Here is a 26397-nt window from a genome sequence, read left to right as displayed (position 1 = left end):
AACATGGTGTGTCGTCGGGCCTGAGAACAAGCCATGATTGGTCAGCCTTGACAAGGGTTCCTTGTATTAGTGGTTTGTAGCTCCCACGAGCATCAACTGAGGGAGAAGACAGCTGCGATCCATCAAAGGGCCCATTTGTCGCTGGAACGTCATCTTCGATCAGTCCTAACTTGGAGAGCGGGCAACGAAGAAGCTTTGGCTATCCTGTCAGAAGCTCTTGATAGTCCTGGAGTAGCTCCGACGTAGCGAGAACGCTTCCTTTGCAGTAGTTGGCAGATTCGCCCTTTGGCTCCGACAGGTTTCGCTCTTTGGTCAGCATACAGAGCTGTTTCCTGCCACCAGGAACGGCATTCATGGCGCCACTCGCCTAATTACGACAAATGAGGGCGTTGAAATCAGAGGGCGGGGTTATGCACAGTGCGACAGCCCCAGCCACCGAAGTAGCATGTCATCAGCTTGCGTACGACGGAACAGACTGAGACATACGTTCATCGCTCCAGTCTGCATACGTATTCGAGAAGGAGAGGGTAATCGATGGATCTGAAACTCGCACAGGCGAGCATGGTTTCGCATTGATGCAAGGCGAATGTCAGGTTCTTATTTGATTGTCACGGAATACAACAGGGAATTATTTATGGAGATGGAGAAAAGTCCGACGCCCAGAATGGAGAAGTTCGGGGCGTGTCTCCGATGCCTCACTGGGACGAAATAACGGTTGCCGTGTTTGATGTGTTTGCACTCCTACGCCGTCCTTCCCACCAAACATTTCTCCTGCGTTGGATTCAGAATTGTTGGCGAAACATAAATGGCTACCGACACAAAAGATCCAGAGGCTGCGGCCCGCGCCACACTCGCACTCCTGGAGACGCGCCTTCGTCATCTGGAATTCTTACTAAAGGGTACCACTGATCAAGATGGCATCCCAGAGCCAGCGACAAGCCCAGCCCACGGAAAAGACACGGTTTGGTCTAGGCTCGATCATCTCGAAGGCGAATTCGAACGACTAAAGAAACACAGTGGGGCTGCAAGCACTATGATTCGTGATATTGAGCACTTGTGTAGGTGGCAGCAACAATGCGAGTTGCGCAATCAACAAGTCGGCTAACATCACGCTTTAGCATTCGTCTATCCAGACTTGTTTGCTTCCACATTGTCGGCCAGCGAAGTGCCCCCCAAATCCCAAGATCTAAGCACCCTTGCCTCGATTGTCCTTGCGCATGCGACCTTGTTTCCCGAGACAGCCTCGAGACTCTCCTCCTTGCAGACCTTGCAAATTCCTCCCGCCGAACAAAGCTCGGAATTACTGTCTCTGGTCCCACGCCTCGAACAGTGCAACCGAACCGAGGAAGAACTGGCGAATGAAGTACAGGTGCTACGTGAACGGAGTGCTCGTTGCCTCGAATGGTGGATCAAAGTGGGCGTTGTAGGAATGGGTGACTTGTGGGAAGACTGGGAAAGAAGAGTAGGCGAAGTCGAGAAACACCTGATCCGCTGGGAACGGCGAGCCAAAGAGGAACAAGGATATCTCTGATCGACGAGCTATGATCTGTTCACGAGATATTTTTAGTGATCCGGGCATCTTGAGGCCCTGGTGGCATGATTCGGGCAAACACAGAAGAATTGTTCTTTCGCCATCAACAGACTGCATCTGGGTCTGATGACAGGCTTTAGTGGGTGTCGAGCGATAGCACATCAGGAAGGATAATCCGGCAGTCTGCCAGTCGATATAGGTGTTGCTTCGTTAAACCAGCATAGCCATCGTGAGTGCATGGCTAGCCCGCCAATGGGAACATCTGTGCCGGGCGCAGATCATGCATTCGCATTGGAGTGAGCAACAGAATGATGGGGGGCGTGCAACAGCTACTGTAGGGCTCTTCGGAGGATTTAATAAATGCACTTCGAGGAGTCGTTGTTGATGATCGATGGCTGGACCACAATCTGTCCTGGGGTTCTACAATATGGATAGCTTGGGTTAGCGTTCCAGTGCAGGATTGCGAGAATACTGTACATACGGAGTACAGGACTGTGAGCACGGGCTGGTGGCGCCCTGCCAGGGGGTATTTGGGTGGAGATGCGAAGATTGGTCGAGAACCATGTATCGACGGTGTCCACAGCCATCAGGGGGCCATGTCGCGTCGTGTCCAATGGGTGGTGTCAGGACGCAGCCCAGTTTCATTAATGAGGACAGCTCCGTCTCGCCAACGGAAAATTAGCCATCCGAAGGTGAGGAGGCGTCGACAGCGTCTGGAGGTCAATCCTCAACGGGCATCTGGAAATGGAGATCTATTCTATGTAAGCATCCGTCGAGGTGAATGAGCATTGTCGAGTGTGTATGGCAGCCCTTTGCACAGCCGTGGTGCCACCCAGCGCTTGCTGGGCGCATGGCCTGTGCTACTGCGGAACAAGCGCCGGGGACATGCGACATGCCATTGAGCGAACAGGGAGATTGAATTGATGTGAGCGGACCTGGAAAACACTACACTTCTTTCTCGCGGGCATATTCGCATGGTGTGAGTACGAGTACTCCGTAGAATACTCCGTAGGTGTGTTGAAATTGTAAATCTGGAGACAACGATCTCCCGCTTGAGGGGATGAAACGTGCATGTTGCAAGGCTCCTTAAGGCTTAAGTTTTTAGTGGCCCCCGACACGTCTTGGGCAGGCGTGTTTAGGGTTGAATCCCCTGCCCTGGGCGCCCTTTTTTCCCTCGTACAGGTGGGTGGGTTGGCCTCCGTCCTCTCTCGCATCCAGTCGCACCAGTCTGCGTCTCTTTCCGTGCCAGACTTTCTCGCTCCCATTATTCCCAGTCCTGTTCCTCCTCCTGAATACGAATCCTCATTCCTCAAACCCTTCAACCTCCATATCCACGCTCTTTCAGGCACCACTATTTGTCAAACAACACACTTTTTTCTTTATTCTTGTCGATCGTTACCACTCTCTTTGTCGTCATTCTACGCCTCTTCTACCTTGGATCGGCGACTGTGTCGTTGGCATCTTTATTTCCTTAGCTGACTCCAAAGAAAGTCGACTTCGACCAGCCAGCCCACGCCCTCACAGACAGCACTGCACACGGACACAGCCCTCCAGCGCCCGGTCCTCGCGCCACCCAGCCTGCGCCTAGCCATCACCAAACCTCGTCCTAGTCTTCTTCGATCAACACTCTTCTTTACTTCTCGAACCTATCTTGACAAAGAAACAAAAGTACCTAGTGTAATCGACCGCGACGAGAAACCGCCGACCTCGTCGACCCTTCATGCCCTCCTACGGATCACTGCATTCTCCCTCCTTGAAGAAACACAACATGTTGGAAGCTCGAAGAGGAGGCAGAATCGACTTCGGTCATATCATTGGCGACCCTTTTGCGCTGGCCACGATTTCCATCAGCTTGGTAGGTCTCCTTTTCCGCTCTCGTGTCGAACGCGAAGCTGACCACTTCTCTACCAGCTCGCTTGGCTCATTGCCTTCATTTCCTCCATAATTGCGAACGTGCAAGATCCGTTCCCAAAATATGCTTGGTGGACGGTTGCCTACATGTTGTGCTGCATCCTAGGTGTCGCGTTTGTCTTCGCAACGAACTCCAGCAATATCTATAGCATGGCTGTATGTACCCTATTTTCTCTTTCCTGGTGGAAAGGTATTGACGTGTTTTAGGTTGTTGGATATCTCGCAGCTGGTCTCGTCATGACGACCTCGGCCGTCAACTCGCTCGTCTATCAGCCTCAAGGTGCCATGGAAGCTGCAGCTGCAGGCCACATCTTGCTTTCAATGGTAGCTGTAAGTCACCCTCCCGCGTCAATATTGACTCACGACTAATCGTGACCCAGATCATTTGGATATTCTATTTCGGCTCCGCGCCTCAAGCCGCCCACCGCGAATTCATTGACCAATTTGCTCTGCATAAAGAGGCGAATGGGTTCCGAGGCCCTGCTCAGAACATGACGAATGCTTATGACCGCCCACAGACGACAGCATCGGCACAGCCGCCTCAGATGTACACGTCCGCCCAGTTGAATGGCTTTGAGACATCATCCCCAGTGTCAGGATACCCTGGCGGACCGGCAGGCGCAACGCGAGCTTCAGCACAACCCATGAACACGAGCAGCACCCCTGCTCCAACATCCGAAGTCGCGCCTCCAACGGAATACCCCTACCGTGCAAAGGCCATCTATAGCTACGAAGCCAACCCAGACGACGCCAATGAGATCAGCTTCAGCAAACACGAAATCCTCGAGGTCTCGGATGTCAGTGGAAGATGGTGGCAGGCAAAGAAAGAGAATGGCGAAACAGGCATAGCCCCTAGCAATTACTTGATCCTGTTATGAGGTCATGCATGTCGACTTTGAAACACTTCTTACAAGAGATGGACACGACAGGTGTCGGGCACCATAATGCAGGACCCTGCACCTTCTAACGACTTCCTTTGATGATATTGCACTTCTCTTCTTTTGCACAAGGTCTTCCCGAAATAAGTCACCCCTGTTGCTTTGTTGTGTTCCGACATGTCTGGATTCACCTCCACCGCGACGAGATACAACGATGCTGGGGGGCCGCCATATTAGGCAGGGACAGCATTGATTATTTCCTTTTCTGGCTGAACTACGATGAAATGGGTGTGAAATTATCCATGGACCTGTACAGGCGTCCCGGCGCAGCCAAGCCGGCGGCAGGCAGGCAGGCATGGTTTTGTTTGAGGTTACACAGGTTACTGTCGGAGTGATTAAGCGGGTTTTTCTTGGTTGCTTCGGGTTTGGGCATCTCCTCGTCTCCGCTTCTTCTATCCAGGAGATCATCACGGCAACAGTGTAGCAATGATTCAGATTGTTTCCAGGAGCTGGATTTGGTCCCTTTGGAAATATGCGCTTCTCGTGGGAGCAGCTTCTAGGGAGGTCTATCGTGCGGAGCAGTCCGAACAAGGTACACACAGGCGGTATCTAATGGAGTTTCAGTTGGATGAAGGCACTTGAAGGTCGAATATGCTATGATAGTTGAATCATGGGTTTTGAGAATCGAGTCATACAGAGAGAACAAAAGCAGAATACAAAGATCAAATCAGCAATGGATTTCAAACTGAAGTTTTGGTAATTTTTCTCTAGATGACTCCCAATGATGGCCTAAGAGGCCCAAACAAACACAAACTTCTTGACCATAGTACACCCCCAAATCCGAATAGGCCCTCCTTGAGAAAATATTGCATATCGCTGAAAACGCTTCGACAGTTATAAAGGGAGAAGAGGATCAGCCAACAGAAGGTGAAGGGATGGGACCTCGTTTCAAACGACACATGAGACTACCACCACTACTCGGGCACCCGAGATTCCTATTTCCCCCAAAAGGTATCACCGACCGGGCATCTGATGATTCCCGTAACCGGTGTACGCGGTATTGTTGTAGTCTTGTTGTATCCCCAGGCCACTGTGGTTCAGGGGGCTCTGTGGCTGCACGGACGGCATGTGGACAATCTCTTCCTGCTCCTGCTGGTGCAGCGGCGCGTATTGGTCGTCGTACTCGGGCTTCTGGTAACCGTACCCCGGCCGTCGTCCTCCTTCGTCCTCCAGGTCCTCCTCGTCGGTCCGCATGTTGCTCGAAAAGGCGTCCTGGGTCTGTGCGGAAAAGTCGTTTGGTGGTTTCGAGTCGAAGTCGGACCCGGGGAATTGGGCATTGTCGGGCATCATGCCGGTCCTCTTGAAAGTCATGACGGTCCGGAGGGAGAAAAAGGCCGTGGCGACGAAGAGGATCATCTCAAAGACCCCAAAGACTATGATGGTCTCGCTGAGTTTGCAACGGCCGGGGCTCCCGTACTTGAAATTGTCGCAACCCGAGGCGTCCTTCTTGTCCCCTTTGCCCTTGCCCGAGGCCACGTACGAGGCGACGGCCGCCCAGGCACTCAGCCACAACACCACGGCCAGACCGTCGACGCAGGCGAAGGCGTAGACGTTGGCGAACCGTCGAGCTCGAGACCACATTGGTACCATGACTAGGTAGATCAGAATGGGGATCGTGAGCCAGCACTGCCGTCGGAGGGTTTGTCGTTAGTTTTTTTTTGTTCGGGATCGAATTGCTCAATGACCAAACCCGTGTGGAGGGAGGGGGGAGTGTTCACGGCGATACGTACCAGGCCAAAGTACCAGCCTACACGACCGTCGGTCGTTCCAGAACGAGTAAGGAGTGCTATCGTGAGGACCCATGCTAGGAAGAGGACTGCCGTCTGTGCGATGTGGATGTATGTTTTGATCTTGCCATGCTGATCGAGTTGTAGCCTCATGGTGAAAATGGAGGGGAAGGATCAAGGACCGGTGGATGGGAGGTGTAGTAGCTGGTCGGTCAATGGGACCTGCGGAGGCCAAAAAAGGGACGGGAGGTAAGGTCAAGGACAATTGTGGTTGTGGTTGTCCTGTTTACTGTGGGTGCGGTTTGTTTACTCGTGGGGTAGATGGTCGACGTACGTATCTGCGGACTTTTTGGAGGCTCAAACGACAAGTGTGTGGTAGAGAAAAGTGGTAGTGACAGTAGGAAAAGGGAATGGGGGAAGAGACAAGAAACGAGGGAGGACAACGACGCTGTTAGTACACAACAAAAAGCTGACTGCGGCGTCCTGCTGCTTCAGTGAGGCTTTCCGGGAATCTGAGACGCGAAAGGTCTCTCGAGGCTCAGCCGCATCGTGGCGCGGTTTAGCGTCATCAATGCTTGCGAAGGCCACAAGGCTGAAGTTGAGAGGTGGAACCTGTTCCATGACGAATCATGGTTGACGATTGCTGACTTGGAAGCAAGCCACCTTACGGAGTACACAGGACTCTTTTTCAGCTGTCTATAATTGTACTCCATGTTCGGAATGGCAATGATGGAGTTTTGGATGATGTCTGTTCTAGCTCGGTTCATCTGGCACGTTGGCTGCACGGACCTCCTCCTCCTCCGCCGAAAACCCCTTGAGATCGACCACGGGTATTTTTATCGTACCTCGGGAGTATGAATATGACTGCACCTCATCTGTAGAACTCAGGTCACACACCTCCTTCTCCATGATATATAGTGAAACAGTAGAAGTGAAGATACCCCGGATTACCTACCCATCCTAGACATACTCACACTAAGTTCAGATTCAATTCCCATGGGATATATATCTAAACCAGTCAATTTTCCTTCAACAAAGAATCGCCTTGATGGCCACTTGAAAGACTCACCACGTCGAACCGCGACTTTGGCTTAAGTGGTTTGGAGGTGGGCTTATCCTTGGAAACCCAGCTTAGTGGATTAAACTTGGGAGTCGGCTAGGTTTCCATGACTACTGTAGTATCTCTATAAACAGGGTATGAAGGGGTCATAGTCGGGATAAGTATTAGGAGCGCCGACCGTTGGCAGACGGCGGTCGGGGCTTCGAATCTCCAAATAACTTTTTTGTCAAAAATCTTTTTTTCTTGTTTTGCCGGTGGTGAAGAGGGTGAATACAAGTACATCTTGAACCACTGTGTGCGCCTCACCATCTCCGCCTTGAGACTGTGCAACGCGGATGAAGGAGACACAACATGGGTTGCCAGCGTGGTAGTACTCGAAGATGCTCACATGGTAATCATCAGTTGGCATCCTCGAAGTCCATGTATAGACACGTTCGATTGTGCTTTGTGCTTTGTGCTTTACGTTAGGAGGAAACTGGGCGCTAAGGATGGCGAGGCCAGCAAGGCTGAGATGAGATGGACTAGGCTGTGACAGGTTGTCTTGCTGACACATTGGATCAAATGCTATGTGTATTTGCGGTGTCCGCCCTCGATCTTGCATCAATCCAGCTGTGAATATAGCATTACAACAATCAATGAATTCATCCAATTCAAAGTGAATGCGACGCAAAAAGTCATCACTCCGTGATTGGTAGTAATGGCAAGTGAATCTGTCAGGGACAAGATGTGTTCATGCACAGCAATTGTTCCTGCTGTGCTAGGTCTGGCGCTAAGATCAAAAAGGGAAAGTGAATTGTCACTGGCCTTTCGTCACGTTTCTCTTGGCCTGTGCAGCCGGTCAAACAGACATTCCACCGCCGGAGCGTCACCACTTTAACTGTTGAGTAGTGGCTCTTAGTGCCGTAGTTACCGCCTGCCCGTCACTGCTGGTTCGTCACTTCCCCAACGCTAAAAGGAGCGCACCGCAACTGCCGTCTAAAACGAGATTTGTCCTTGTTTGCCCAAATTATTTTCTCAGCCTGCGCAACCCCCTTGGATCTTCTTCCTTCTTTTCTCATCATCAATCTAATCATCCTTTCTGCTGATCAGAAACCCGAGCTCATCTTCATTCAAACCTCTTGAATCTAGGGCACCCAGCTACCCTTCCAACCCCTCGTCAACCTCCGATTCCCCAAGGCAGCCTCTAGCTACCTGAGTTATTTGCAATCCACAAGTCCCAAACACACATCAACAAATCCACTTGTGCCTCAGCCACAATGTCTTCTGCCGTCGACAACCTTGCCGAAAACCTCAAGAACGCCAGCATCGAGGATACCTCTGCGGCCAACAACGAGGCTGTTCTGGCTTCTGCTGCCGAAGGTCGTCGATTGTACATCGGGAATCTCGCTTATGCGACAACTGAGGCGGAACTCAAGCAATTCTTTGCTGGCTACGACGTGTAAGTGGCGAACAAAAACCTTTTTGTCGATCTATGAGTCTAACATTGTGTGCACAGCGAGTCAACTTCCATCCCCGTCAACCCACGCACAAACCGTCCTGTCGGCTATGCCTTTGTCGATCTGAAGACTGCTGAAGAGGCAGAGAAGGCGATCGAAAACCTCTCTGGCAAGGACATCCTGGAGCGCAAGGTCTCTGTCCAGCTTGCTCGCAAGCCAGACCAGACTAGCGGCGAAGGTGCCACCTCCGGTGCTGAGGGTGCTGAGCGCAAGCGATCTGCAGGCCGTGGACGTGGAGGCCGGGGTCGTGGCCGCGGTGGTCGTGCTCCTCGAGGCGCAAGATCCAACGTGAGTTGTCCCAATGGCATCTCGTTCCATACAATCTCTCTAACACATGGACAGGAAAATGCCGGCGCTGAAGGCACTGATCTTGCCGAGAACCCACTTCCTCTGACCGACGTCACCGCTGATGCCAACAAAGGTGAATCTACTGACCCCAAGCAAACCCGTGCTCCTCGCCCACCCAAGCAACGCGGCCCACCAGAGGACGGCATTCCATCCACCACCAAGGTCATGGTTGCCAACCTGCCATACGACCTTAGCGAAGAAAAGGTAGGATTCTCAAAGGTCCTTCTCCAATACGATTTGACTAACCCATTGTGCAGCTCAAGGAATTGTTCGCCGCATACGAACCCAGCTCCGCCAAGATTGCTCTCCGTCCAATCCCTCGCTTCATGGTCAAGAAGCTCCAAGCCCGTGGTGAACCTCGCAAGGGCCGTGGCTTCGGCTTCGTCACTCTTGCCTCGGAAGAGATGCAGAAGAAGGCAGTTGACGAGATGAACGGCAAGCAGATTGAGGGCCGCGAGATCGCAGTCAAGGTCGCCATTGACAGCCCAGGAAAGGAAGATGGCACCGAGATCACTGGTGAGAACGGTACCAACGGAACCACCGAAGAGGTTGCTGCTGCCTAAATGTCAATACATACAGCACTACCAGAGGTTCCAACACAAATGAAGGATCCGATATTCTTTTTAGCAGGGCATCTTCTTACTCAAAGAACACGGAAGGCTTAGTTGCCCTTTCCACCTTTGAAGGGTGAAGCTGGGGCTGAAGTATCGATTAGTCAAGTGAGGTTGATAGATCAGCCCTGACAAAAGTATGATTCTTGCCGACCAGGCTGTATCTTGCAATACCATAATATCACTTCTTGAAAACACTCCACACTCAATGAAATCCATATCTTGCCGGACATGTTGCACCGCTCGGTACTATAATAGTGTCGCCGTTGGTCGCGGCCTTGACTTCCTTGATATTCAAACATCAGGATCATACTTGGTCATTTGTCTTGTTGAGAGCCTCCTCCAGTAAGATTGCCACATCTATACAAGAGAGGGGTCCGTCATGAGAAGAAGAATCCACGCAATGTCCACGTTTTGCGCTTGAGATATCCCAGGCCAGCCAGCTCGGTTACCAATTTCGACATGGCCACTGAAGGTCAATGGGAGATAAGCAAATCGTGTAAAAGGCTAAGGTACTCCGTATTCGCCTGCCGAATGACTTTATTACGAAGACTATGCTCTCTCTCCACGACCACCGGGTGAGTTGCGGCCGAGTTTCTGTACGATGAGAAGACGGTTCATTTGTTTCAACAGGAAGCGCAATAATTTCTTTCTCAAGTCCTCAAACACAAATTGGCTGTCGTGAACCGGTGAACACACGTTGCTTATTATGTAACAGTATATTTCATCTGCTCTAACTATACCAGTGTTGATGGGGGATTTTCTTACCCACTGATTGACGGAGTCCTCCGAGCCACAGCTAAATTAACATTTATTTTAGTTGACGAAAATGAACCAACCACCCAATCGGTACTTCACGATATCAGTGGGTTCAGCCTGGTGGTCTGGGCTGCTCGAGGGTTCGTGCTAACGCAAAGAAATTCCGCTTTTGATGGTTTCACATATATATGAACAGTGGTTGAACCCCGCGATGGGTTCTAGGACTTCTTTTCTGTGTCTCTAAAACCGACTTTCGACACACACTCATCTTATTCAGATCTTTCCACAAAACGAGGTCATCTTGATTCGTATACCACACACATTCAATCCCCGTGCCTTCAAGATGGCGACCTCCACGATCACTCCACAACCAGTGCCGGATCCGTTATCATCGACCTACGTACCGTTCAAGTCACAACCTTCCATTCTCGAGGAGGTTGCTGCAAACCAACAACAACTTCGTGATCGCCTAGCCGGGGCGCTTTTCCGACCACCTCCAGACGTGCCGGCTGAATCGCTCCCCACGGTCCCTTTGATCGACCTTGGGCCATCGTTCGACGGGACTCTCGAATCTCGAAAGGCTGTCGCTGCTCAGATCCGTGAAGCATGCGTCTCGTCTGGCTTCTTCCAGATCAGCAACCACGGCATCACTTCTGAAGCCATGGCCGGTGTTCTCAAGCAAGCAGAACGCTTCTTCAAGGAGATGACCCAGGAACAGAAAGATGCCATGCACGTCAAGCTGTCCCCTTTGTTCCGTGGCTACGAGCCACATGATTTCTCCTATGTCAACCCGGACGACGAAGGCTCCCAACAAGAAACCAAGGAGTGCTTCAACTGGGGTTATGAATCTGCTATGGACCCGACGGGCGGCGACGGCCAGTACCGTGATCTCGACGGCTCCGCGCCCGCCGGTGAGCATTCGGGCAATATTTGGCCTCTCGAGAAAGATCTCCCGGGCTTCTACGATGCCATCAAGACATACTACGGTCAGGTAATGACCTGCTCACGGCATCTGATCCGACTGTTTGCCCTGTCGCTGGGCCTGAACGAGGACTTTTTTGACTCGCTAGTCACTCACCCCGGCGGTGTTGCCAGACTGCTCTACTACCGGGGCATCCCCGAGCCTGAAAATGCGCACCAGAAGTCTGAGGAAGATGTCGAGAACGACGCGAAACTAGGTCTCGGCGCCCACACGGATTACGAATGCTTCACTATGCTTCTCAACTCCGCGAACCCGGGGCTTGAGATCCTGTTTCCGCCCAGCCCTATCACGGGTAACAAGCCCATCTGGCGACCATGTCCGGTCCGTCCCGGTACTCTCACTGTGAACGTTGCAGATTTCTTCATGCGCTGGACGAATGGACTGTACAAGTCGACCATTCATCGTGTGGTGAGCAAGCCCGGTGGTGGCGAGAGATATTCTGTGCCATATTTCTTCAGTATAAACTACGATAGTGAGGTTCAGCCGCTGCCCGAGAAATGCGTGGGCAAGAGCCAGTTTCTGCCGATGAAGGCGGGAGAGTACGTCCTGGAGAGACTGAGAGCCACTGTTCCACAAACGGACAAGTGAACATGACCAGGGTTTCATTCTACGAGGAGGTGGAGATGAGCATGATACTATCGATGTTACTGCACGGCTGAACTGATTACAGCAGGCATTGTTCGCAATTCTACTGAGTGTCTGGCGTAACAACAGCCTTTTAGATCACTGCTGTGATGCACAGCTTCTGTATATATTTGAGAGGTGTAACGTAAAAAGGGTGGACAGTCTTGCCTGGTACGGGAAGGAGAGCTGATATGCCGTCTCAGGGCAGCATGACCAGGGGAAATCCAAGTTGTTTCCATGGGCAATCGTTGCCATTAGAATGAACAAGCGAACAACATGAGCAGTCGGAAATAAGTATTTCCGCTCTCCGAACCTCAGACGTCTAATACTTACACTCGGTAAAAAATCCTTCGTCTGCCCATCTTTCTCGGCTACATCAAGATCGCAGAACTGGCCATAAAAAAACCTGCCGCGCTCGTCTAGCAGCGCTACACTTGCACGAATGCAGCTGAACTACATCGGCTATAGATCGAGGTGCTCCAGGCCATGCCTATGAGATACCTTCGATTATCAATCCGGAGGTGTCTTCCCACCACGCCTAGGCCTCATTCTCTTTGAGAGCCGATGGGCCTCTCGGATGTAGATATCTACGTGCTATTCGGGGCCACTCTTCCGAAGCCCTACCCCGGTCCCCGCCTTCTTGGTTCTGGCCCCTTGGGATCCGGGGTAGAGCATGGCAAACCCCCTGGATAAGGCTGTTGGGGCTAAAAGGAGAAAGTAATATATGTTCGCACTCAAGCCCGGTGAGAGAGGCTTCCCCACCAGCCCTGCCCCGTCACAGCTGCCTTGACACCAGAGTTACTGAACCACCACCATGGAGGCAGACAAAGCAATCGACGTGATCTCTGGCGTAGAGGGACGCGAAGAGTCCAAGACTGACAGTCAAGCAAAGGCAAACACTTTTGAATACATCGAGGAAGAACCCGAACCACACCTCCATTTGAAGACATATTTGATTGTCGTGGTGAGTCCACCCCCCTGCAAGGCAATCCTGGCGCCGCACTCGATCGCTAATTGGTACTATCAAGGCCGTCTCCTTTGTTTCGTTTGCCCAATTGATACAACTGGTTGCAGCAGGCGCAGTAAGAGGAATACCCCAAGAATCAAGGCGAGTATATCACTGATCTTGGTGTGAAGCTTTCCGCCACCGTGGCCGAAGCAGTTGGGGGCGCAGATAAATCCAGCTGGATGCTTTCCTCGCTGACCATCACCTTTGTTGTCTTTGCGCCTCCTGTGAGCCAAGCGGCGGACTACTGGGGACGCCGGTGGTTGTTGATTATCCTTGCATTGACAGGATGTGTCGGAACCATCATCACTTCACGAGCAAAATCCGTAGGTGCTCTCGTTAGCAGGCGACGACCTGGTATGGCAGTTGACCTGATACGTGACAGATTGGCGTGGCCATTTTGGGAGAGGTATTCGTTGGTGCTTGCTATGCGGCCACGGTAAGATTTGAACGGGCAAAACAACAGTTGTCTTTCATGAGTGTTAATCTCTTTTCACAGCCTCTGCAATTTGCCGTTGCCTCTGAAGTTTTGCCTCGCAGACAGAGGCTGGTTGGACAAGCCGCCATCAATGCAGTATGTTCTTTGGGAATCCATCCTCTAAAGATTCTGGACTGACGAAACGACTAGGCCGGTGGTGTTGGGTCAATATTTGCTCTACTATCGGGCGGAAAGCTCGTCGATGTCTATGGCCCTCAAGGATACAGATATGTGAGTTTCCTGGTTGGCCCAAACACATTGGAATGGGCTTTACTGATCAAAAGTACGACAGATCTACTACATCAATGCAGGGATTTTCGCAGTAGCTGCTGCTGTCGTCTTCTTGCTCTATCGACCACCAGTACTCGAGCTCCAGAAGTCATTAACAACCCGTGAGAAGTTGAGTCGTGTGAGTTACTCATTCCACCTTGCTCGCTAATCCTACTTTTTGAACTTATGTTGAATCTTTTTAGCTGGATTGGCCTGGATATGGTATCACAATGTGTGCAGTTGTACTGTTTTCTATGGGTCTCTCTTGGGCCAATAATCCATGTAAGTGTGAAGGTACGAACCTGCAAGGTTCATAATTGCTGACCATGATACAAAGACTCCTGGAGGAACCCACATGTTTTAGCACCGTTCCTAGTCGGTATCGCCATGTTCATCTTGCTTGCGGTATACTGTTGGAAACTCAGAAAGAACAGCTTCATTCCACACGCTCTATTTTCGTGAGTTGATCCGCCGTGGACTCGTCACAACACGGATACTGACTTTGTTTGAAGCCGCGATAGGAACCTTGCTTTGTCACTGTTGGCGATATTCTGTGAAGGTCTGAGTAAGTATCTATCCCCCATAGCGACAAATTGTGCTGTTGATAGACTAATTAAGTCGTTTAGTTTTTGCCGTATGTTTTCGTGGCCAGACTCTCTCTCCAGGGGAGCCTCAGACACTAACTAATAAATCAGGCTGCGAATATCTATGTTCCTACTCAAACTGCTATACTATATACGACGACGACACTAGGCGTCTCCTTGGTGTAAGTTGCTGTCGAACCGCAGTCTGCACATCTCCTTCGATCAGGTGGTTGACTGACACTTTAATTAAAAAGCTTCACGGTATGCCTCGTATGCTATGTCCTTGGTAGCCCCATCACCGCCATAATCAGCTACAAGTTCAAGAATCTCCGCGTCCTAATCATGGCGGGCTTTGTCTTGTTCGTGGTTTGGGCCATTTGCATGGCCACGAGCTCTCTCGGTAGTGCCGGCGCCAATTGGGGCTATCAGGCCATCCTCGGTTGTGCGCTCGCTCTCGTTCTGAACCCGGTCGTGGCCAGCTCACAATTGAGCGCTCCCCCTGAGTTGATGTAAGTCGGAACAAACAAAAGTCACACATTTTTTTCTTCTGCATGTCGGCTGGTGACTGACTAATGGGATCTCAATCTATTAGTTCCATCACAAGCGGTCTCGTCGCTGGTATTAGATCTCTTGGAGTGACAATCGGCGTGGCAATCTGTAAGGATACAAAGATCTCCGGTTTCCCCCATTCTAGGGGAAACTTCTCAAGGACCACTCCGTATGGTACTCGCTAACCACGAGGAATTCACAGATGGCGCAATATTTCATTCCAGGTTCACCAAACTTATGCCAAGCAAGGTGGCAGAGGCTGCTCTGCAGAATGGTCTACCTGAAGCCTCTCTGCCATCGCTGATTCTAGCATTGCTCGGAGGTGACCCGTCCAAATTGACAACCATTCCTGGCATCAACAAGGAGATCATCGGCGCGGCCGCACATGCCTTGAAGGGGGCATACTTGGACTCATTCCATTCGGTGTGGATTGCCACCGCCTGTCTGTCTGCTTGCGGTCTTATAGGTAAGCAAGCTTTACAAATTACCATACATCGCGCGGGGTTGATCAAATGGTGGCTAACACGGAGGAAAACAGCCTCTTGGTTTATCATCAACCCTTCCAAGGATCTCAACAACCACATAGACAACCCTGCGGAATCTGAGGACGCATTATATGGCGACAAATAATGTGTGGCGCGATTGGAAATGCATCGTGAAAATACATCAAGGGACACCAGTGTAACCACGGGCGAAATGTGAGGTGGTGGCTCTTCGATAAATGGGGGACAGAGAGCGTGCTGACGGCTTTTGCACAGCAAGCAACCCGAAGGTCGTTAGGCGCAAGGAGAAGTGACGGTGGAAAGAAATCAGTTTGATGGGCTGCTAGAGCATACATTTAGTTGCCAATGAGATCGTGTGTTCTGTATATCTGGCATCCAAAAGTATCTATCTTCACCTCAACCCTTCCACATCGAAAGCTACGCCAATTTCTAATAGGAAACTATATTCCCCCCAGTTCAAGCATAGTTATCACAGGTCTGAGAGCAAGTTTGAAGGTAAAAGAGTCTCTATTGGGTCCCCTTGAAGGTCTGGAGCGAGGTTATGGTGACTATATCAAAGGCCCTAGAATAAGGAGGTGTCACCATGACCAAGTTTGACAGTTAGTGATAAACATCGCAGGCATGGCGAGAGCAATCCCGGAGAGAAAGCCAACATATCACAGCTTCGAAGTTGGTCCTGTCGTCAAATTTTCATCCTTTGCGAACTGGTAATAGTAACGAAGACTTTGAGGGTTGAGCAGCGTGCCAGAAGGTTCGATGGTCTTGCCGCTGACAATCTGCTTCACAGGTAGTTCCACCTTTTTGAGGTTCACCGTCGTCTATGATATTGTTAACAGCGTGTCAGCAAATAAACAAGCGTATCACACGACGAGGAAGGCATACCGGAATCTCAGGCGTCTCGAAGACGTACTTTGGCACATGCCTCGGGCTGTACTCCTTCCGGATGGCCTCCTTGATCGATTTGGCCAATGTCGACGTAAATCTTTGTCCGGGTTTCATCAACAGAAACAACATCACACTCTCGTCACTGTCCTGCGGTCGACGTTGTCCCACACAGATGGAGTCGGCGACGACGTCTGAAAATTTACCTTCAATGACCGAATAGATCTCGGAGCTTCCGAATCTCACTCCACTGGGGTTGAGTACTCCGTCCGCGCGGCCCAAGAACATGACTTGACCCGTGGTACTGGTGTTGATCTGAATGAAGTCGCCGTGTGTCCAACAATCGTCGAACTTTTCAAAGTAACTCTCGAAATATCTTCGGCCTCCGGACTCGCCCCAGAACGCAACCGGCATGGAAGGCCAAGCTTTGGTACAGACCAACTCCCCAGATTCGCCGTCCTTGACCGGTACACCTTTGACACCTCTACCACCTTCGATCGTCGAATCGAGGACGGAGACGGCCATACCAAGAGACAATGACTGACAACCACCGGTGTAGATTGGCAGGACGGGATTCGAACAGCCAAAGCAGCCACCGACATCTGTGCCCCCTGAAATGTTGTCGAGTTGGATGTGGCGTGGGAACCCGACATCATAGACCCATTCGAAAAGTGCGTTGGATAGAACCATGCCTGTACTCGTCATTACTTTGAGGTTGCTGAAATCGTTCTCTTCTCTCGGTTTGATTTTGTTGGTTTGTAAGGTTTGAAGATATCGAGGGCTGATGCCCAAGTGGGTGACTTTTTCTCGCGCCACCAGGCGTAAAAAGTTCCTTGGATTCGGAACAAAGGGATTGCCGTCATACATGATCATGCGACACCCAGTGAGAAGACCTTGGACGGAACCGAGGTACATGATCCAGCCCGTCGTCGTATACTGAAGTTGGCATGAGTCGTGATCCATGTCTCGATGTAGCCTACATTCCTTGTGGCCGTTGAGGACGATCCCCCCGATACCGTGGACGATACATTTCGGTTGGCCTGTGGTCCCCGACGAGTACACAATGAGGAACGGATCGGAGAAGTCGAGTTGTGCGAATTCGAGCTTCGAGGTTGTCGCTGCCGATAGGAACTGACTCCACGAGATACATCGAGGTATGGCGGTCATGTCGGCCGGTGAATTTGCCCATCGGACTTGAGCAATCACCCCTTTAAACTCCTCGATTTCCTTCATGCCGTTGACGATCTCGGCCATCTTCTGCCGTAGGTCGATCTTCTTCCCGTTGTACAACGCTCCGTCGTCCATGAAGAGCAGCTTCGGTCGAATCTGTGTCAGCCTATCCAGGATCCCTTTCACACCCATATCGGTGCTGGAACTCGAAAAGATTCCACCCAGAGCCGTCACGGCAAGAAAGACCGTGAGAGTGTCAAGCGAAGTGCTCGAGACTACCGCCACGCGATCCCCTTTTGTGATACCGTGTGCCTTCATTGCCTGCTCACAACGGCCAACCTTCTGTCTCAGCTCTTTCCAGGAGATCTGTCGGATCGGCTCCAAAAAGCTGCCCTCGCGAACCTCTGTGCAGGCGATCTTGTCGTCTTCCTTCCCGGGGCTCACCGTAGGCCTTCCTTGAGCGTCTCCACAAAACAAAATGTTCTCGGCAAAGTTCATCTTGACGCCTTGAAACCATCTTGGGATGCTATCTATTCTCGCGGTTTCGTCAACAACGCGATCCGGCACCGTCCCACTGTAGACGATTGGCAAGTAATTGAAGCAGTGCCGCCAAAAGTCCGAGATGTTATCACGGGAGTACTTGTAGAGGTCCTCATAATTCTGTAAAACTCGTCAGTGTAAATGAAACTGAAGACAGGCGTGAGACAGCTTTACCGGAAATTTCGATCCAGTCACCTTCTCCATACTCTTTAGGAACTTCCACATCTGAGTAGACTCGGGGTTGTGGTGCTCCCATAGCTTTCTCGGTATAACTTCTCCAGAGGCCATTCTGTATTCTTCTTGTTTATCACATGGACCGCAGTTAGTAATTCTATGCTCTGACACTGGACGAATCGACAGGCTTGCAAATGAAGCTTTCTCTCATCCTTTGTGGTGGCAACCCTGGGCCTAGGGTCGTTACTCGAAATGGACGCTAGTGGCATACCGACATCAACCTTCCCCTGAAAAAGCCTCTCGTGGCCCGATCTCCTGGAGCAGATGGAACTTCATGCTGGCTTGAGGGCATCCGAGAGGGTTGCCGAGCGAGCAAATTCACAGGTCAGAGCATCCAGGTCTCGGGAGGGTGGTCGGGCTCGGGACAGTGGAGAAAAAGACCCACCGAATGACCATGCGACTTTTGCGTCTTCAAAGCGCACCAACTAGTTTTGGTGATTGGCATGCTCTTGCAATGGCTCTACGAGCTCTGACAAAAAGCACTGGTCGTCTCACACGAAGCAATCAATTGCTTAACAGGAACAATTCTACTCACGGATGATGGTGTTGTGTCCCCGTTGACAACAAGGATGTTTTTCACTTTACTTGCCGCCACAGGCCTGGTCCTCCTCGCGGTCGTTGTCAGGCGGATTTGGTTCCATCCTCTGTCATCATGTCCCGGCCCATGGATCGCGAGGTTTACGGATTTTTTGGACCTTTATGCCATCGTCAAGGGTTCGAGGACGTTCAGGCATCATGACATGCTACTGCGCTACGGGAGCCCCGTACGCGCCGGCACAAATCACCTCATATTTTCGGATCTTCAGTCGTGGACGGACATCTACGGGCCCAGTTCGAATCCGTGCCTGAAAGATCCAACGGTCTACGAAGGTTTCAGCGTGCTCGGAAACCCAAACCTTTTGAGCACCACCGACCGCGCCATCCATGGCCGTCTCCGGCGTCTGTTGTCCCACAGCTTCTCGCTGCGAGGGTTGGCCGATTCGGAACCACTCATCGCCGAAAAAGTGCAACAATACGTCGACCGCACCGTGGCCGGCAACCGCGGCAAAGAGGTCGACATGCTATCCAGGACTTACGAGCTGTACCTCGACATTGTCAGTTGGCTGAGCTTCGGTCGGTCTTTTGATTGTCTAAAAGGTCAAAACCTGACGGCGCGTCGAGACATTTCACATTATTTCAGCGTCGTCCCCTTGGTCGCTTTCGTGCCTATCGCACGCTACGTTCCTCTGCGAGGGATCCAAGAAGGCCTCGCGGGCTTGAACAGACTGATCGAGTTCGCCTCTGTAAACGTCGATGCGTTCCTTGAGAAGAGTAATTATCGATCATCATCGTCATCATCAGGGAATATCGTCGACAAGACCGACAGCAGCAGCCAGGAAGGGACTCTTCTCAACAACTTGGCCAAAGCCGTCGACCCCGATACAGGGTCCAAGTTGACCAGAGAGGACTTGATCGAGCACAGCATTCTGTTTCTCGCCGCGGGCTCGGGCACGACCTCTGCGACATTGACATTCTTACTGTGGGAGTGTGGGAGGAACGAAAAGATCAGAGGTCAATTGGTCCAGGAGATCCGGGAAGCCTTCCCCGACCCGGAGGTGATGCCAAACTATGAGAGAGCATCTCAATTGGTAAGTATCCAGTAAAACACACAGACCCGAACCAATTTCTGTCCCTATTGCTTGAAAAAAAAACACATTGCATCTCTACTGACACTAAAATTCGTCGACAATACAGGTATACCTCAAGTGTGCCATCTCCGAAACCCTCAGGCTATGGGGCCCCCTCAACGCCTCGGGACCGCGCCTGTCTCCCGGAAAGATGATCAGCGGCCGTTTCGTCCCCAAGGGGGTCCTCGTCGAGACGTGTACCTACACGACAGCTCGAGATCCGGCTGTCTTTCCCAACCCACTCACCTTCGACCCGTCACGCTGGGAATCCCCGACCCCCGAGATGAAAAAGATGTCTCGCCCCTTCAGTTACGGTCCTCGAAATTGTATCGGACAGCACTTGGCGGAGATGGCCTTGACGCTGACGGTGTGTCGGCTGTATCAGCTCTACGATGTCATTCCTACCCCCGCCATGGACACCGATTTCATGCGGCAGGAAGACAACGGCGTCCTGGAACCCAAGAACAAGACTTTCTACGTGACGCCGTACGAGGCTGACCGGAAACGTTAATTGGAAACCTCTAAATTGATACTTGTTCACACATTTTGATATAGAGGAGCGAGCCTGTTTCCTTTTGTTTTCACTCAAAAGTTGTGTCTTGGACACTCCCAATCACACCTAACTGGGGAACGCTATTTCAAAAGCGATAGGCCACCGGTTACCACGGATGCATGAATCTGGGTGTCTATACGTGTGTAGATTAGGGAGTAGTCTGGAACACTGACCCACCACAAGAAGAGTCCTGAACCTATCTGTGCGCGAGGAAACCGAAGATACATCTCCTCTCCAACCATATACATGTACTATACTCCGTACTAAACATTGATATAATTCTTGCATACATACTCATTCATACATGCACATTCCCGCATACCTACCTACCTAATCTTCGGTGAGTTTCCGGCGGCAAATTTTCGAAAATCCCTGCACGAGTCGAGACACCTCGCTTGTCGTCCAGGGAAGAATCTGAGAGCCCCAGTTACCCTTGATGAGGTCGTTTGCGAGATCAGACACCGAGGCTGGCTCGATGAGAGGTACAAAGTGGTTGGCCAAACTCGTCACACCTGGTTGGCCGCGCGACAACCTCAAAAATCTGGTGACAACAGAAGTCTCTTCTCCGTCCAGCACGACCGAAGACGACACGATGCTGGTGTTACTGTTGGTTCCTCCTCTTGCATCTAGTGATAATCCGGCATGCTGTTGCTGCTGCTGCTGACGAACAGTCCTTTGCATCAAACCCCACACCCACATGGTTTCGGTGGCATGGTAAAGGGCAATGACGGAAATGTCGGACAGCATCCCCGGTCTGAGACTTTTTGTGAAGCGAAAGATTTGTCCCGCGTGCCAAATGGCATGTTGGGCTTGCTGGCTCTCGAACCACCACTGGACATAGGGTTTCGCGGCTTGGGCGTCTTCCATCGTCCCACGACCTGAATACGCCGAGATGTCATAGTAGGCCGCGTTGAGGTGCAACAGAATCAGCTCCTGCAGGAGCACAATCTCCGTGCGCAGGTGTTCTACCTCGGCGAGCTCCATTTTCAACTGCTCCAGCAGGGAAGTCAATTCTGCGTGTCGAGATTTCAGCACGAAATTGTTCCAGTCCTCCACACCGGATTGAAGAGCTTCCATCTGGCGATATTCGTAGACCAGACCCCAATACCCGGCCAACAAGGCCGCGGCCGCCGCGGAAGTGTCGACGATGTTTCGCTCGGCTTGATGGATCAGCTTCGGTTCGCGCAGGACACGTTTGATGGCGTGTGGCTGATGGAGTCTGAGCTGGTCATCTCGCATCAAGACACCGTGCCATTCGTCGGCCGTGGCGGCGTCCCACAGCTTGCCGCTCGCCGGAAGCGGGGTGGCAATCTCTGAGTACGCGAACAGAGGGTTGAGTTTTCTGGAGAGGGACACCTCGGCGTCGTGTAGCATGGCAAAGTAGACCAGCCTCGTCCACGACTCTTGCGCCGCCCACCTCAACCATTGCTGCTGGAGAGAGAGCCCCTCAAGTGACAAGAACGCCTCCGGTGGCTGGTAGTTCCCAGCTTGAAACATTTTCCCCCTACGAAGGATCGTGGCCCCAAGCATCGAACTGCTCTCTGCCACTTCGATTTTTGCGCTGATGCCGCTCCAATACCCTAAGTACAGTTGAATGTAATAAGCTTGTGCCATGCCAAGCTCGCGTACCGAAGCACGCTCATCTTCGAGCTGGAAAGTTGTTGTTAATACATAAAGACATTGATGGACGGAGAGAAATACACTACCTTTTGGTTTACAGCGAGCCTAACAAGTTCTTGCATGGCGTATCCGAATTTCCGCATAGTAGCTGACGGCAAACTGACCGCACCGTACGCCAAGAGAGCACCTAGGAGCTCGGGGCATTGTTCATTGATATCGAAAGAGGCCAGGTGTATGAAGGGAATCATCTGTTGCTCTTGTAGATGTAGTAAAGCATGGTGAATCATCGCTTTGAGGACATCGACTGACTCAAATGTCGTGCCCAGGCGCTCCCAAATCGATCTCGAAGTCCTCGAGTAAATCATGGCCAGGATCCTATCCCTCGTACTGAGAGTCATGTCATCCAGTTTCAGTGCCAGGTGACTATCATGTACTGTCGACGACAAGACTTCCGACCTGACATTCGACGGTAGCTGCAGGCTTTCGGTCTCTGAGTTGGTGTCCCCAGGCGTCGGATTCCATCCCCTCCGGACGTTAGACCCTTGGTATGCTTCTGTGCCCATTCCCATCACAGGCGATTCAAGGGTTGTAGAGTTGGACGAATCGTGGTTGTTGATGGACTGGGCCGCAGGTGTCATGGCGAAATCCGGGTAAAGAGCCAAATCGAGGTCTCCGAAATTCGAGTCTATATCTTGCTGGATGAAATCCCCGAAGCTTGGTAGATCGAACGTGCAGCCCAAGACGTCGAGAGACACGACATCGTGTGATGAGCTCAGATTTTCCATGTGATTCATCGGATGATTCAAATCACGAGGATCGAACGTACAGTCCAGGACGTCGAGGGACATGGCATCATTGGATGAGCTCAGATTTCCCTCCGTTCGAGGCACCGGTAGGCCGAACATCGGTTGGGAAGAGGTCGACGCTTCAACATGATGTTCGACACTTGGTTGTCGCTGTACCCAATTCCTCTCCGGACTCACAGGAGTGTGGTGAGAATCTGAGCCTGCGACCGGGACTGATAAATTATCCGCCGTGTTCTCTTCAACCACCATTTGCGACTGGTCTTGCAGAGGCTCCGGTTCTGGACTCTGGTCGTATTCGCATGCGATGTTTTTGGCTGAGCACCTCCGGCAGGGTTTGCTGTCTGTACACTTGAGTTTCTTCAGAGCACACGCCCGGCATGCCTGTCGGACTCTTGGAGCGTATCTTCCAGAGGCCTGCGAACCATCTTGAATCTGAGACGTACTTGCACCATAGTCCGTACTGTGATGAGCTAAAGAATGTCGTTTCAGCAAGTCTTGCCTGGCGAACGCCTTGCTGCACACGGCACAGACAAACGGCCGCTGTTTTGTGTGCGTTCTTACATGGCGTATAAGGTGGTCTGGGCGGCTGTAATGCTCCTGACATATGCCGCATTGATACGCACTGGTTCTTGGGGGTGATAGAGTCGTCATTGTAGTTGATCAATTTCAATCGGACAGTGATACCGTGGCAATAGCGCCCCTCTCTGTTCGCATCCGAATGTTGAAAGAGTGAAGTTGCGAGAGCTCGCTCCAGTGTCTCAAGGCTTTTCCCCACGATGGTCCCCGTTCCCCAATAAAGACTAGGCCCTTCATGATTTGAGTGGGTCAGCTGCTCTTGAAGGATTTCTGAGTGCGAAATTCTCCGCATCTAGACCATACGAGTGGCGAGAGCCATGTAGAGGATTGGTAACTACTGTATGTACGCGTCTTCTCGATTGCGACACTAAGCCATGACACGGTGGAAGGAAACAGTATTGACAGGTCTACTCATAAGAGGGCAGCGACAGAAGCCTCCGTGTTCCTTGCAACGATACCTAACACTTGCAATACTCATAAGAAGATACCAAAGCTGTCAGTGAGCCAAACACCGAAGTGACATCTACATTTCTGCTGAACCGCACAGCACTCCCTTGGTGAGATATGGCTATTCAGTTCAGTAGGAATGACGCTCAGTGTGACCACGCTTGACAACTGGGCCTTCCTACCGCTCGGTAACGAGCGGATGGCATCGTCGGAATGATGGGCCACTTCCCGAATGTCAGGTCATCTCCAAATCATGGAAAGTATCGAGACGGCCCTAATAGGCTGGCACATTGCTTTCAGGCAGCAATATTGTTTACTAAGTATCTCGACAGAATTCATTGTCTGAGCAACAACAAAGTTGGCACAAAGCCATCTGAGCACTCAATAAAAGATGGCGCCAAGCGACATGTGTATCACGAGTGTCGAACCTCTCCATGTAGGCCAATTTATGTTTGTGCGGATTGTCACCGACCAGGGTGTCGTCGGATACGGCGAGGCAGGTATATGGGGTCACATCACTACCGCTGCAACTGCCATATCCAGGTTTGCCGAGTATCTGGTCGGGAAGAGAGCTTTCGACATTGAACATCACTGGAATGTCATGCACCGCTTCAGCTATTTCCAAGGACTGGCCATCAATGCCGCCATTTCGGCAATCGACATTGCGCTGTGGGACATCAAGGGGAAGGCTCTCGGGGTGCCCATCTACGAGCTGCTCGGAGGGAAATGTCGTACCAAGGCTCGAGTGTACGGACACATTTATGAAAATTCAATCGAAAAGGTACTCGCCGAATGCAAACGGAAAATGGACTGTGGCTTCACGGCATTCGGTCACATCAACCCCTTTCTGGACGAGGGTACGGATAAAGTCTGGTTCAAGACCCACATCAAGAAGATGAAGGACGCCGAGGAAAACGTCAGGCGGATGCGCGAAGTGGTGGGCGACAAGGTCGATTTGCTCATTGAATTGCACCGTCGTCTCACCCCCGCGGAAGCAATCACCTTTTGCAACAATATCAAAGATACCTATCCCATGTTCGTCGAGGACCCTATCAGACCGGAGAGCGCCGAGGCCATGGCACGCGTGGCTGATAAATTGTCAGTCCCAATCGCGACGGGCGAGCGGTTTGGTACCATCTATGAGTTTCAGAGTCACTTGTCACTAAACGCGTTGGAGTTTGCCCGCGTGGATGTGGCCCTCTGCGGCGGCATCACAGGCGCGAAAAAAGTCGCGGCCATCGCCGAAGCTCACAACGTCCAGATTGTTCCTCACAATCCCCTTTCACCCATTGGCCTGGCTGCCTGTCTGCAGGTGGCCGCCTCGGTGCCAAACTTTGCTATCCAAGAGTACGCGACGGGCTTCGAGGCCGGAGCCTTCACGTCGACGATGCAACACCTCGGCAGTGACATTGTCGACCATTGCCCTCCCGTCATAGAAGGGTTCGTCGACATTCCTACTGGACCGGGACTTGGAGTCAACTTGCGAGAGGATGCGACCAAGATCCGTCCTCCACTGACACAACCTATCAAAATGAGACCGCACAGAGATGGCTTTGTAGTCGACCAGTAGGAAGTAAATAGATCTCTCAGAGAGTCTCAGATGGCATATACCTATGACTATACAAAAGTATGTTCTCTTCTTCTCGGTCTTCTCGCATTAGGCTTCTTTCCTCCTCTATGTGTCGCTACGCAATGCTTGATCAAGTCCCTCTAGCAACACATAAAGTGTTTCAAGCCGGGGAATGTGTATGCCTTTTTCTCCTGCAATCTTGACAATCTCCCCTACTATTGCTTGGACTTCCATCGGCCGCTCCTCCAGGGCGTCAGACATCATACTCGGCTGGACTCCTGGTGGTGGCCTTGACAAGGTCCTCGACAGCTGCGCTTCTACCACGTCCGACGTCACAACATGCGAGTAGCCTGCACTTGCTGCGACAGCCGCGATCTCTAGCATGACCTCTCTGAAAATGGATATTGCCAACGATGACATCTCCACGAGCTTACGATCTCGACACCTGGACAAGGCACAGATGGGATTCACCGTGCCGTTGGCCACAATCTTGCACCATCTTTCGGCCTGGACATCGTCATGAATTCTGGCTGTGGCTCCTCCTTGACGGACGAGCTCGGCAAAATTCACCAGTGGTGGTGGTTTCGACGACGAAGATGGTGCTGCTAATGATGATGATGATGATGATGATGGATATAGACCGAGATGTAGGATCTCCACTTCCGAGTGCACAAATACACCCGGGGAAACCTGAGTAGTTGGCAAATATGTAACCCCAGAAATTATGGTGGTTTCTGGAAATGCCTTGTGGAACGGCTTTTCGACACCCAATCCATTCTGGATGAGGACTATCGACGTCTGCTTCGATGTAAGAACAGACTTGATTTGCTGAATTACCGATTTGGTGACCGAATCCGTTGCCTTTGTAGATACAACCACGAAATCAAAAGGCTCGTCCGCTTTTGAAACGGCTTCCTCCACGTTTCGAACCACCATCGGTCGGGCTTGCAGATCG

The 26397-nt window shown here is 51.5% G+C and overlaps 7 protein-coding genes across 7 annotated transcripts; 5 read left to right on the top strand and 2 right to left on the bottom strand.

Annotated features, from left to right (window-relative positions):
* The first annotated feature begins 538 nt into the window (after window positions 1–538).
* PV06_02731 (uncharacterized protein) lies at window positions 539–2094 on the top strand. The gene is made up of 2 exons (XM_016403452.1): window positions 539–1058; window positions 1119–2094. Exons 1-2 carry the CDS (start codon window positions 806–808, stop codon window positions 1529–1531), a joined length of 666 nt encoding a protein of 221 aa, XP_016267349.1. The 5' UTR covers window positions 539–805; the 3' UTR covers window positions 1532–2094.
* Window positions 2095–2656: 562 nt separating this feature from the next.
* On the top strand, window positions 2657–5070 carry PV06_02730 (uncharacterized protein). Its single transcript, XM_016403451.1, has 4 exons — window positions 2657–3386; window positions 3443–3598; window positions 3650–3772; window positions 3823–5070. Exons 1-4 carry the CDS (start codon window positions 3252–3254, stop codon window positions 4318–4320), a joined length of 912 nt encoding a protein of 303 aa, XP_016267348.1. The 5' UTR covers window positions 2657–3251; the 3' UTR covers window positions 4321–5070.
* Window positions 5071–5079: 9 nt separating this feature from the next.
* Window positions 5080–6804, bottom strand: PV06_02729 (uncharacterized protein). Its single transcript, XM_016403450.1, has 2 exons — window positions 6111–6804; window positions 5080–6006 (listed from the first exon to the last, which is right to left on the bottom strand). The coding sequence occupies exons 1-2, from the start codon at window positions 6258–6260 to the stop codon at window positions 5335–5337; spliced, it is 822 nt and encodes a 273-aa protein (XP_016267347.1). The 5' UTR covers window positions 6261–6804; the 3' UTR covers window positions 5080–5334.
* A 1387-nt stretch (window positions 6805–8191) lies between these two features.
* Window positions 8192–9869, top strand: PV06_02728 (uncharacterized protein). Its single transcript, XM_016403449.1, has 4 exons — window positions 8192–8605; window positions 8663–8951; window positions 9006–9215; window positions 9269–9869. Exons 1-4 carry the CDS (start codon window positions 8424–8426, stop codon window positions 9572–9574), a joined length of 987 nt encoding a protein of 328 aa, XP_016267346.1. The 5' UTR covers window positions 8192–8423; the 3' UTR covers window positions 9575–9869.
* A 736-nt stretch (window positions 9870–10605) lies between these two features.
* PV06_02727 (uncharacterized protein) lies at window positions 10606–12274 on the top strand. Its single transcript, XM_016403448.1, has one exon. It carries the CDS (start codon window positions 10725–10727, stop codon window positions 11949–11951), a length of 1227 nt encoding a protein of 408 aa, XP_016267345.1. The 5' UTR covers window positions 10606–10724; the 3' UTR covers window positions 11952–12274.
* A 527-nt stretch (window positions 12275–12801) lies between these two features.
* Window positions 12802–15727, top strand: PV06_02726 (uncharacterized protein; the record flags this gene model as incomplete). The annotated part of the gene is made up of 16 exons (XM_016403447.1): window positions 12802–12951; window positions 13016–13069; window positions 13125–13319; window positions 13379–13432; window positions 13493–13567; window positions 13622–13702; window positions 13764–13880; window positions 13945–14023; window positions 14079–14199; window positions 14254–14306; window positions 14368–14375; window positions 14437–14507; window positions 14580–14834; window positions 14918–14982; window positions 15077–15340; window positions 15413–15727. 16 exons carry the CDS (start codon window positions 12802–12804, stop codon window positions 15502–15504), a joined length of 1734 nt encoding a protein of 577 aa, XP_016267344.1. The 3' UTR covers window positions 15505–15727.
* Window positions 15728–20753: 5026 nt separating this feature from the next.
* PV06_02725 (uncharacterized protein) lies at window positions 20754–23500 on the bottom strand (the record flags this gene model as incomplete). The annotated part of the gene is made up of 2 exons (XM_016403446.1): window positions 20754–22073; window positions 22142–23500. The coding sequence occupies 2 exons, from the start codon at window positions 23498–23500 to the stop codon at window positions 20754–20756; spliced, it is 2679 nt and encodes an 892-aa protein (XP_016267343.1).
* Window positions 23501–26397: the final 2897 nt, after the last annotated feature.

This window comes from Exophiala oligosperma (genome assembly GCF_000835515.1).
Source record: "Exophiala oligosperma strain CBS 72588 unplaced genomic scaffold supercont1.2, whole genome shotgun sequence".
NCBI lineage: Eukaryota > Fungi > Ascomycota > Eurotiomycetes > Chaetothyriales > Herpotrichiellaceae > Exophiala > Exophiala oligosperma.
Note: the sequence above shows the minus strand (reverse complement) of the source record. Positions and strands in the feature narration are given on the sequence as shown.